Below are 12,500 nucleotides of genomic sequence, written 5' to 3'. Positions count from 1 at the left end.
TCTTAATTTAAGACCAAAAATAATCACCTAGTATGTAGTACTGTTGGACATACAATTTGACACTTTTTTAGTTTTGTTTTATTTTATTTTTTTATTTGTTCATAAACAAATACAGCTTGCACATCTTATAACAAAAAAGGCCAAGAATAATTTGAATTTGATACACAAATCCTTAGAAACAGTTCTAAAAGCTCTTTCTAGTTCTAAATGACCCCTTAAATTAAGATTAACTAGATATTTTTTTTCTCAAACTAGAACGATTTGCTTGCTAAGACTTCACATATTCCAAAAGACCTGATTTTCACCTATAATAGATTTCAATGGGAGAAAAGACTACAATTAGTGTTAGTGGACAATCAGAGGCTGCATGGGTTTGCAGGCGATTCAACAAGGTCAAAGACCGAAACGTTGCATTAAACCATGCAAATGTAGTGTGTGGGAGCTTTCTTTGCTTTAAGGTCAAACTGGAAGACAGAACTAGATATGCACACAGCAATCAAAAGGGAGATGCAGCTGGATGGGGAAAAGACACAGTCAGGTAGACCAGAGAGTAGAGGATTACACTACACTACATTACATTACATTACATTACATTACATTACATTACATTGCATTGCATTGCATTACATTACATTACATTGCATTAAATTACACTACATTGCATTTGGCAGACGCTTTATAACCAAAGCGAGTTTCACAAGAGGACATAATCATAACCAACATCACAAGCAAATACAAATGCACAGGAAATATACAGAACAACAAGTGCAGTTGCAAAGAAGGGTTAGTTTTAGTTTTTTTAAACAAAGAGTACACACAGCACACACACACACACACACACACACACACACACACACACACACACACACACACACACACACACACACACACACACACACACACACACACACACACACACACACACACACATACACACACACACACACATCATGTCAAGAGTCTGGCCTGGGACTAGGCCAGCTCAAGCATTAGTTTAATAGATACTTACGAAAGAGGAAGGTCTTTACTTGGTTCTTGAAGGCTGCAAGATATGTGCTTAGTCTTGCTGCCTCTGGGAGACCGTTCCACCACTTGGGTACAACAACAGAGAACAGTCTTGACTGGGAGTAGCTTGAGAGACTGGATGGCAGAGCCAGACGGCTTGTGCTGGATGAGCGCAGTTCTCTTCCAGTAACATAATGATTTAGTAAGTCCTTCAGATAAGCTGGGGCCATTCCTGCGATGGTTTTGTAGGCAAGGGTCAAGGCCTTGTGCTTGATCCGGGCGGCGATCGGTAGCCAGTGCAACTCAATAAACAGTGGAGTAACATGAGTCCTTTTGGTTTGATTGAATATCAACCTTGCCACAGCCGCTGGATCATCTGCAGAGGTTTTAACGCACAAGCAGGTAAACCTGACATGAGTGAGTTGCAGTAGTCAACGCGGGATAGGACCGTGGCCTGGACCAGTCGTTGTGTAGAATATTGTGTCAGCACAGGTCTGAAACTCCGTACGTTGGACATCTGGAATCAACAGGTCCGGGTGACTGAGTTGATGTAGTTGGAGCATGACAGCTCATCATCAATCATGATGCCAAGAATTTTGGCGACTTTGTTTGGGGTCACAGTGGTCTTGAGGTTGATGTTGTGACTGAGTGACTCTTTAGCTGGGATCACCAGGAGCTCTGTCTTGGACAGAGGTTCAGCTGTACGTGGTCGTCCTTCACCCACATTGACAAGTCGGTGAGGCAGGCAGACATGCGTGCCGAAACCGTGGTCTCCTCTGGACGGAACGAGAGATACATCTGGGTATCATCAGTATAGCAGTGGTAGGAGAACCCATGTGTTTGAATGACACGTCCCAGGGAGGAGGAGGTATATTGCAAACAGAAGGGGTCCCAGCACTGATCCTTGGGGTACGCCTGTGGAGAGGGTGTGAGTCGTAGACAGTAATGCCTGCCGTGACAGAGGGGGTGGTAAGTCGACCATTTTTGTAGTTCAATAACCGTGTTTTATAATGGGTTTCAATGGGATAAAAGACAACACACTTGGTTTCCTGGAGAGGCCATTTTTGTTGTTCATTAGCCATGTCTTATAATGGGGTTAAATGGGAGAAAACACTACAATCACGGGGGTGACGTCACCTCTAGTCTAATGTTCTAGCTCTACGTGGTTAAAAAATGGTCTTTTGGAATATGCGCCACTGGCTTCTGTTGGTGCATTCCAGAGCCAGTCCAAACTAGTCTGTAGTTCAATAGCCACATAATATAATGGGTTTCAATGGGATGAAAGACTACAAGTGCATTCCAGAGCCAGTCCAAACTAGTCGGAGATCGCACTTATCCAACCTCCTACTATGACAAATGCTCCGCAGCTCCAACTAGCAAAGTCGGGGGAACTCGCAGTACTACTCCCACATAAAAAAAATTGAAGTCGGATGAGAATGGCGGCGCCTATGGAGACGTTATTTAAGATGTCAATAAATAGTGAAACTTCATTTCTCTTGTATGCAGCTGTTCCAAACACAGTCATTTTAACTCAACATATTCTCATATTAGTACATCATATTGACTCAACTCAACATAAATGTGCCCGAATAAATGTGTCGGTTGCCATGGTTGTAGAACCAGGGCTTTGAACCAGTTCAAGGAACGAAAACGAAAAACGGGAACTTTTTCTATTTTACAGGGAACAGAAACGAAACCGGAAACGTTTTTATTTTTCATGTTCTGGAACGGAAACACTTATTTAAAAATAATGGTAACCGGTTAATACCGGTTAATATCGTTCCTCAAACAAAACAAAAAAGGTAATTCTTTTCCTGTGCACATTACCATGACGGCTGAGGTTCACGTCCTGTGTGACATCAGAAATTCTCTGACTGAATGGAGAGAGAGCTGTGGACTACTAAGTCTCCACTCCATATCTTAAATAAGAGAAACCACTGTCATACAAAAGGGGAGAGTTTCCATTGCATCATTGTAAGACATTCCAGAGAAGCGTGTGTAAAGCGCACCAAGAATGTTCGACGTTATTGGGCATCCATGGCCACTTCAAATATGCACAAACTCACAATGTTCCTTCATAGCGCTCCCCGTGACCCAAGTCAGCGTGGAGCGTGCATTTTCATCATTGAGGTTTATTCTCCGCTTCTCCGTTTAGGTCGTCCCTGAATGACAAAATTCTGGAGGATATTCTTTTCATCTGCTTGAATTAACAGTTTGGAATGTAGGCTGACTCATTTGCACTTCCGTCTTTCTTGGTTAATTCACGTCAGTTAGGCCTATGGGAGTAATTAGCTGACAGGAACGAAATTAACCGTTCCGGGAACAGTATTTTTTTGTTCTAACCGGTTCGGGAACGTCAATTTATTGGTGGAACTTATAAGCGGAAACGTTATAATTCCGTTTCTGTTCGGAACGGAACGTTTGGAAAAAAAATAATGGTTCAAAGCCCTGTGTAGAACTAAAACTCCCACTTCAACTGCCAGGAAAGGAAACTGAAATATGCTTGTAGGAGAAGTGTAATCTCTTACTAGTTGGGATTGGGTCTGGAATGCGGCCGTTATAATGGCTTTCAATGGGATAAAAGACTACACTGGGCTACCTGAAGAGGCCATTTTTGTAGTTCAATAGCCACATAATATAATGGGTTTCAATGGGATGAAAGACTACAAGTGGATGATGAAGCTACTGAGTCGGGGTTGCCAGATCACTGGGACGGTGCATGGACGAGGCGAGGGGGACCTGCGAAATATATATATAGGGCGATATATATATATTTACATGTGTACGAACGCTGTGCGTGAATGTGTGTCTTTGTTTGTGTGTTGTGTGTTGTGTTGTTGTGTTTGTGTTGTTGGTTTTCTGGTTGGTCGTAGGTGCGGCGGAGAAGAGCTCGAAGCACGGAGCTGAAGACCGGACACAGAACATCATCATGGTCCTGAAGGACCGAATGAAGATCAGAGAACGCAACAAACCTGAGATATTCGAGCTGATCCAGGTAGAGGACACGAACACTGCTTAATAATTATGAGTAAAGAAAGAAAGAAAATATATATATTTTTTTAATAAGACTACTTTCTGGACACTTGTGTGTAAACAAAAAACGCAAGCAAAGGGAAAAGTCTCCCGTTAAAAAAAACTTCCCCACATATGGAGCGTATGAAGGGATGTGAAGGAGAGGAGGCAGAGGCCATTTTTGTAGTTCAGTAGCCATGTCCTATCATTGGTTTCAATGGGAAAAAAGACTACACACTAGGCTACCTAAAGAGGCCATTTTTGTACTTCAATAGCCACATCTTGTTATGGGTTCCAATGGGAAAAAAGACTACACACTAGGCTACCTAAAGAGGCCATTTTTGTACTTCAATAGCCACATCTTGTTATGGGTTCCAATGGGAGGGAAGACTATGCACAAGGCTACCTGACAATGCCATTTTGAAGTTCAATACCTCTGCTTTATAATGGGTTTCAATTGAATAAAAGACTACATTTCTCCCACCCCACAGGAGGTGTTTGGCATTGAGAAAGGCAACCATGGCACGCAGATGAAGCAGATCAAACAGAGCGTCCTGGACGGCACGTCAAAATGGTCGGCTAAGATTAGCATCACAGGTGAGCGTACTGATGTCAGGCCATTTTTGTAGTTCAATAGCCACGTCTTATAATGGGTTTCAATGGGAGAAAAGACTACACAAATGGGGTCATTGTGGGATGTTGAAGTGGCCGGCCAAGATTAGTATTACAGATGTATGTGTGTGCATGTGTGTGTGTGTGTGTGTGTGTGTGTGCGTGTGCCTGTGTGTGTGTTCTGTGTGTATTAGTGGCGTGTGCAGTGTGCACAGGGCCGTATGTGTGTGTTCAATACCTTCAGTAATTGGTAACCGGCATGTGTGTGTGTGTGTGTGTGTGTGTGTGTGTGTGTGTGTCCTGTGTGTGTGTGTGTGTGTGTGTGTGTGTGTGTGTGTGTGTGTGTGTTGTGTGTGTGTGTGTGTGTGTGTGTGTGTGTGTGTGTGTGTGTGTGTGTGTGTGTGTGTCCTGTGCGTGCGTGTGTCCTGTGTGTGTGTGTGTGTGTGTGTGTGTGTGTGTGTGTGTGTGTATCAGTGGCGTGTGCTCAGGGTCTGCAGGCCAAAGACAAGACGGGATCCAGCGACCCCTACGTCACAGTACAGGTGGGTCACTTTTGTAGTTCAATTGCTGTGCTTTATATTGGATTTCAATGGGTGAAAAGACTACAAATGTACAGTTTTGTAGATCATAATGTGCGACCCCTACGTCACAGTACAGGTGGGCCACTTTTGTAGTTCAATTGCTGTGCTTTATATTGGATTTCAATGGGTGAAAAGACTACAAATTTACAAACAAAAGGGTAGTTCCTCGCACTTCTGCTTAATGCTCCGGTGCATCGACGGGAGAGAGGCAGGAAATCTTCACTTGAAGGACAACACCGGAGCAGCACAGATGTAATTCTTTGTGTTTTTTATTCAAGTGCACAACTTGACTAACGTTTCGATGGTTAGACCATCTTCATCAGAGTCTATGAGTGGAATGGAGAGAAGAGCCTGAGAGGACGTTTTGACAGAGCGGTCCGAATGAGTGTCGTGGGAAACACTTTTCATACGAAAAATCGCTTTACATATCGTTTTCAGATTTGTATCACCTGCTGGCATTCCGTGATGAAAAACAGCGAGTTTATTTGAACAGCATTTTTTCATTCCGGTGTAGATTGTCCCCATCTGTCAAACTCCTGAAATTTGCTGACGACACCACTGTAATAGGCCTCATACGCGACAAAGACGAAACATCATACCGCGATGAGGTCGAACATCTAGTGCAGTGGTGCACAGTAAACAATCTCACTCTCAACATATCCAAAACTAAAGAACTCATAGTGGATTTCAGAAAAAGCGCAGGCCAGCACACCCCCATCTGCATTAATGGCCAGGTAGTGGAGTGGGTAGACTCCTTCCGTTTCCTAGGCACCACCATCCATCAGTCCCTGTCATGGAATCTGAACACCAGTCTCATCATTTCAAAAGCCCAACAAAGATTATACTTCCTCCGACAACTGAGGAAATTTGGAGTCAGCCAAGCAGGCATGATCCATTTTTACAGTGCCACCATCGAAAGCGTGCTCACCTTCTCCATCTTGGTCTGGTATGGTAGCTCCACCAGCCAAGAAAAGCAACATCTGGAGAGGGTGGTACGCAGGGCCTCCAAAATCATTGGCCGCAGTCTTCCCACTTTAGCCTCACTCTACAACACCAGACTTGCTAGGAAAGCCAAAAACATCACCTCTGACCCTACACACCCAGCACACCACCTATTCACACTATTGCCTTCAGGGAAAAGGTACCGCAGCATCCCAAGCAAAACCACACGCTCTAGGGACAGTACCTACCCACAAGCCATCCGTCACTGAAATACGCACTAGCACTTTACAGCTACTCCACTACCTGGCCTTCCTACCTCCTTTGTTACTTTGCACAATGCTACTACTGTTCTTTACATACCATGCACTTTAAATATTCCATTGCACTTTTCTATGTCTCCAATGTTTTGTATGCCATTCCCTGTTTATTTATTTGTGTACCCCCCTGTTTTTTTTCTTTCATACCCCCCCTCCCTAGTTTTGTGTCTTTTGTTTGTGTTGTTGTGTGAGCACACCAAGCAACATTCCTAACAACTGTATTTGTATACTGTTGATATGGCTAAATAAACTTGAACTTGAACTTGAACTTGAACTTGAGATTTTGAGACAGGCACGCCACGGGCACCACGCAAACGACGCCATCCTACCTTGTGCCCCTTTAAAACCTTCATCAGAGTGAATGTACTAACTATAATAATATCACGTACTAGTGTTGTACTACATCGTGACACTATAGTAATATAAGTACTAGTGTTGTACTACATCGTGACACTATAGTAATATAAGTACTAGTGTTGTACTACATCGTGACACTATAGTAATATAAGCACTAGTGTTGTACTACATCGTGACACCACTAGTAATATCACGTACTAGTGTTGTACTATATCGTGACGCATCTAAGAACCCTGGTCCTAACCTACGTTGACCTTATGACTCTACAATCTCTGTCTATCTCTTCTTCCTCTGCCTTCCTACTATTTCTGCCTCTCCTCTCTACCTCTCCTTTTAAATCCATCTCTAACAATGATGTTTTTTCCCATTTGTTAAGCACTTTGAGTTACATGCCTTGTATGACACAGTGCTATACAAATACAATTATTATTATTATTATTATTATTATTATTATTACTAGTAATATAAGTACTAGTGTTGTACTACATCGTGACACTATAGTAATATAAGTACTAGTGTTGTACTATATTGTGAATTTGGTTCCAGAGTGCTACCAATTCGTACACCTCTGGTTTTTACATTCTTTCTCTTTAGGATCTATTTGTAATAGCTATAGTTAACAACGATCATGTTAATAATGATTCAATATTCAAGATTATTTCTCACGTGTTTTCTTGTGCTGGCACAATTGGCAGTGAAATGAAGGTTACTCTAAGTACTTACTTACTACTAAGTTCTCCAGTAAGCTACAGAATTGATTTTAAGGCAATGCTACTTGTGTTTAAATTAGAGATGCACCGGATCTTGATTTTTAGGATCCTGCCGGATACCGGATCCACTGCTTAAGATCCTGCCGGATCCGGAACCGGATACCGGATCCTACGAAAGTGTTGAAACACATAGCCTACTCGCATACGTGGGCCATTTTTATCACGTTGGCTCAAACTATTTTGACTGAAAAGTCTCGGCTACCGGATCCTGGATCCTGGAACCGGATCCGGATCCTGTGAAAAACCCTATTATCCTGCCGGATCCGGAACCGGATCTTGGATCCGGTGCATCTCTAGTTTAAATCATTAAATTGAATGGGACCCACATATCTACTGGATATGTTTCAGCTGTATGCACCAACCAGGTCACTAAGGCCAATGGAGAAGAATGTGCTGGTGATTCCAAAAGTCAAAACAAGGTGTGGAGAGGCAGCCTTTAGCTTCTATGCTTCAAAGCTTTGGAACCAGCTTCCAGATGACGTAAAAAATGCACCCACTATTGATAGCTTCAAATCTAGACGCAAGACAAAGCTGAGCCTAGCCTAGCTTAAATTATATATCATTCTTTTTTTTTTCAATGTTTATGTTTATTTTTTATTTTATTGTTATTATTATTGTTATTATTTTTTTACCTTATGTTTTATCTTAATGTTTTAAATGTTCTTTGACCCTACTTTTATTTCCTTATTTCTTCCCTGTTTCCTTTCTTTCTGCATTTGTTAGTTTTGTGAAGCACATTGAGTTCCACCTGTGTATGAAATGCGCTATATAAATAAACTTGCCTTGCCTTGCCTTGCCTTTAAAGGCAATATGATGATATAAATCTTGCCTTGCCTTACCTTAAGACCATAAGATCATTAAAAACTAGATAAACTTGCCTTGCCTTGCCTTGCTCTCTGCTGTGTGTAATAATAAATAAAAACACATGAAAAGGAAGGGAAGTCATAATAGCAGAAAATTAAGAGAATTTAAAACGTGGCGGGTAGAAAGTCTTAAGAGAAAGTGAATAAAGAAGCACTCATCAGATTTCTTTTTTCCATTTTTAATCACCTCACATCACAGACATTTCGGGCTTACACCCTTCTTCAGTGTGAAATGGCGATTTCGCCTTTGACCCCAGTAGCTGTGACTTAAATAAACGTAGTTACCCGAAATGCCACCGCAGGTGTCTCCAAAAAATGCCCAGTGCAGGTACCCAAAGCGCACCACTAGAGGGAGACGCAATGGATGTCCATCATTCTAACTTTACAACAATTACGCACGTTCCAGCAAAACAAAACAAAAATACAAATAGAAAGTAGAAACTCTTGTGCATTCTCTCTGTCCTGCATTGTATTGAGCGTCGTCGTTTTCCCGAGGGCCAACATTCTCTCTGTCCTGCATTGTATTGAGTGGCGTCGTTTTCCCGAGGGCCAACATTCTCTCTGTCCTCTATTGTATTGAGCGTCGTCGTTTTCCCGAGGGCCAACATGATCTCCAAAAATTCCGTGCTCCTGGACACGGATGCTAAGGACACAAAATCTGTGTCAAGGAGCACGGATTTTGCCAAAATTCCGTGCTCCTGGACACGGAATTATTTTCCGTGATGGACACACAGAAGTGCTCTCTCTATACTCCCACAGCTCTATGTTTCCACAGTCTTGTGTTTTCTCAGGATTTTTCTAATTTCAAGTATTTTTCCTCAAAAAAACATTTCTTACTGACAGGTTAGGGTTAGGGATTGTTTTGGTCTGGGCTCAGCTAGTTTTCTTTCATTCATTATATGAATTTGATAGCCTAGCAACCAACTGGAAAAAGTATTTCTGAAAAATGTGTCTTTAATGACAGGTTAAGGTTAGGGAATGTTTTGGTCACGGCACAACTTAAATTGCTATAGCATTATTTTGTTTAGGATTAGCATTTGGTATGTATTTTCTAATGATAGAGTTAACACAGAGCTGTGGCAATAGCCTATAGAAAGCACTTCCGTGTGCCCAGCACGGAAAATAATTGTGTGTCCAGGAGCACGGAAAAAAAATCTGTGTCCAGGAGCACAGAATTTTGGCAAAATCTGTGCTCCTGGACACAGATTTCGTGTCCTTAACATCCGTGTCCAGGAGCACAGATTTTTTGGAGATCAGGCTGCGAGGGCAGCCTTCAAAACATGGAATGGCTTTTTTTTGTAATTGCTGTATGAATTATAGAAATAATAGTAATACATAAATAAAAAAGTAAATAAATAAATAAATACATACATTAATGAATGTTATGAACTGATTTTTAAATTCTGATTTTTTTAACTTTTTTGTCAGGTTGGCAAGACGAAGAAGAGGACGAAAACCATCTATGGCAACTTGAACCCGGTGTGGGATGAGAGTTTCCACTTGTGAGTCTGATATACATATCTCTATATATATCTGATATAGTTATTATATATTATTGTATATTATTATATTTAATACATTGTTATATATTATTATATTAAATACATTATTATATAGGGTTATATAAATACATACAGTAGTTATTATATGTTAACTACAGCCGTGGCCTAGTGGTTAGAGAGTTGGTCTTTCAATCTAGGGGTTGCAGGCTCGCATCCCCCCTGACCTCTCCCTACATCTCCATCCCCATGACTGAAGTGCCCTTGAGCAAGGCACCTAACCCCACACTGCTCCAGGGACTGTAACCAATACCCTGTACCAAGGCACCTAACCCCACACTGCTCCAGGGATTGTAACCAATACCCTGTACCAAGGCACCTAACCCCACACTGCTCCAGGGACTGTAACCAACACCCTGTACCAAGGCACCTAACCCCACACTGCTCCAGGGACTGTAACCAATACCCTGTACCAAGGCACCTAACCCCACACTGCTCCAGGGACTGTAACCAATACCCTGAACAATAATAGTTGTAAGTCGCTTTGATAAAATGAAAGCGTCAGCTAAGTGCAATGTAATAATAATAATAAAAAAGTAATAATATTAAATACATTATTATATAGGGTTATATAAATACATTAACCTGAACCCCGTCTGGGACGAGAGCTTCCACTTGTGAGTCTCATATACAGTAGTTTTAGACAGTAAAGTATATATTATTGTTTAAGCAATAAGCCACGAGAGGCCGTGGGTTATGGTCAATTGATAACGGCCAAGGGGAGTGGGGCACGACGCGAAGCGGAGCGGAGACTATATCATTTACTGTTGCGCAGAAGTGTAAGAGTGTTTGGCCAAATGACGCAATGGTTATGTTGTATCTCCAGAAGAAAGAATCGAATGTCCACACAAGCATTTCCCGTTTAGTTGTCTTTTATATTTCGTTCAAGCACCAGGAGCATACATTACAGACACGGCAGGTCAAGCACGCGACCCGTGCAGGAGTGAAGCAAGTGAAGTTAGTTGGCGTCTACCTTATATGGTAACTGCAGGTGTTAACTAATCAGAGGCAGGATTACACATGGTCATAGTAGAATGCCACCTAGTGGGCAATAATAGGAACCTCACATTTTAAGATATCACAGGTTATAGAAATGTCATCTCAGTTTCAAGAAATTAGCCAAACCAATCGAGAAAAACTGTAATAATAACCCAATCCTGAAATGTCTATGTTTGTGTGTGCATTTGTGTGTGTGTGTGTGTGTGTGTGTGTGTGTGTGTGTGTGTGTGTGTGTGTGTGTGTGTGTGTGTGTGTGTGTGTGTGTGTGTGTGTGTGTGTGTGTGTGTGTGTGTGTGTGTGTGTATTTTGTCTTTTCCTCTTTAGCGAGTGCCACAACTCTACGGAGCGTATCAAGGTGCGGGTCTGGGACGAGGACGATGACATTAAATCCAAAGTCAAGCAGAAGTTCAAACGGGAGTCAGACGACTTCTTGGGACAGACCATCATAGAAGTCCGAACGCTGTCTGGAGAGATGGACGTCTGGTACAATCTAGGTACATCACATTACACTACACTACACTACACTACACTACACTACACTACACTACACTACACTACATTACACTACACTACATTACACTACATTACATTACACTACACTACACTACACTACACTACACTACACTACACTACATTACACTACACTACACTACACTACATTACACTACACTACACTACACTACACTACATTACATTACATTACATTACACTACACTACACTACATTACACTACATTACACTACACTACACTACATCACATCACATCACATCACATCACATCACATCACATCACATCACATCACATCACATCACATCACATCACATCACATCACATCACATTACATTGCATTGCATTGCATTACATTACATTACATTACATTACATTACACTATGAATTGACAAATTATCCTGTTATTAAAAGTCCATTTGTTTTGTCCCTTTTGGTGGTGACTGACAACCTCTTTGACGCTTGCTTGTGAATGTGTGACCAAAAAATCCAGACATCCAGACATCCAAGACAGACACGTTTTGAAGTTGAAATGAGGTTTTGTTTTTACTTAAATGTTTCCAAAATTACAAATCAAATGAGGCTCCTTTAGCCATTGAAAATAAAATAAAAGACAGACTGGGTATATCAATGAGTATTTAAATAGCGCAGGTGAGTCACATCAAACGCCAAGCCAAGGTCAAAGACTCTGCGCTCCCAGTCAGCCACACCTCCTCCAGGTAGCCTCCAAATTTATAGCATCTTTGGCCTGTAAGGGGCACAGTCTCACAGGTACAAAAAAATAGCAAGAATTAAGAAATTGCAAAATACATTAAACTGAGGGAATGGCTCCTACATAACCGGCCCCTAATTGTTTGGCATGGACTGAACAATTACAAAAATATTTACAAAATAGGAGCCCAATAGTTTATCACTATATTTCAATACAATTTATCATAAATATGTCTTAAATAAAATAATTTAGATTCACACAAA

The 12,500-nt window shown here is 41.5% G+C and overlaps 1 protein-coding gene across 1 annotated transcript in view; it reads left to right on the top strand.

The window, feature by feature from the left end:
- LOC134466159 (protein unc-13 homolog A-like) overlaps positions 1-12,500 on the top strand; it is a 148,215-nt gene that overhangs the window by 71,340 nt on the left and 64,375 nt on the right. Inside the window, exons 26-30 of the mRNA XM_063220054.1 lie at positions 3,879-4,000; positions 4,509-4,614; positions 5,104-5,171; positions 9,888-9,961; positions 11,342-11,511. Coding sequence (XP_063076124.1) covers positions 3,879-4,000; positions 4,509-4,614; positions 5,104-5,171; positions 9,888-9,961; positions 11,342-11,511 — 540 coding nt within the window. The remainder of the gene's footprint in view (positions 1-3,878; positions 4,001-4,508; positions 4,615-5,103; positions 5,172-9,887; positions 9,962-11,341; positions 11,512-12,500) is intronic.

This window comes from Engraulis encrasicolus, chromosome 16, assembly GCF_034702125.1.
Source record: "Engraulis encrasicolus isolate BLACKSEA-1 chromosome 16, IST_EnEncr_1.0, whole genome shotgun sequence".
Taxonomy (NCBI): domain Eukaryota; kingdom Metazoa; phylum Chordata; class Actinopteri; order Clupeiformes; family Engraulidae; genus Engraulis; species Engraulis encrasicolus.
Note: the sequence above shows the minus strand (reverse complement) of the source record. Positions and strands in the feature narration are given on the sequence as shown.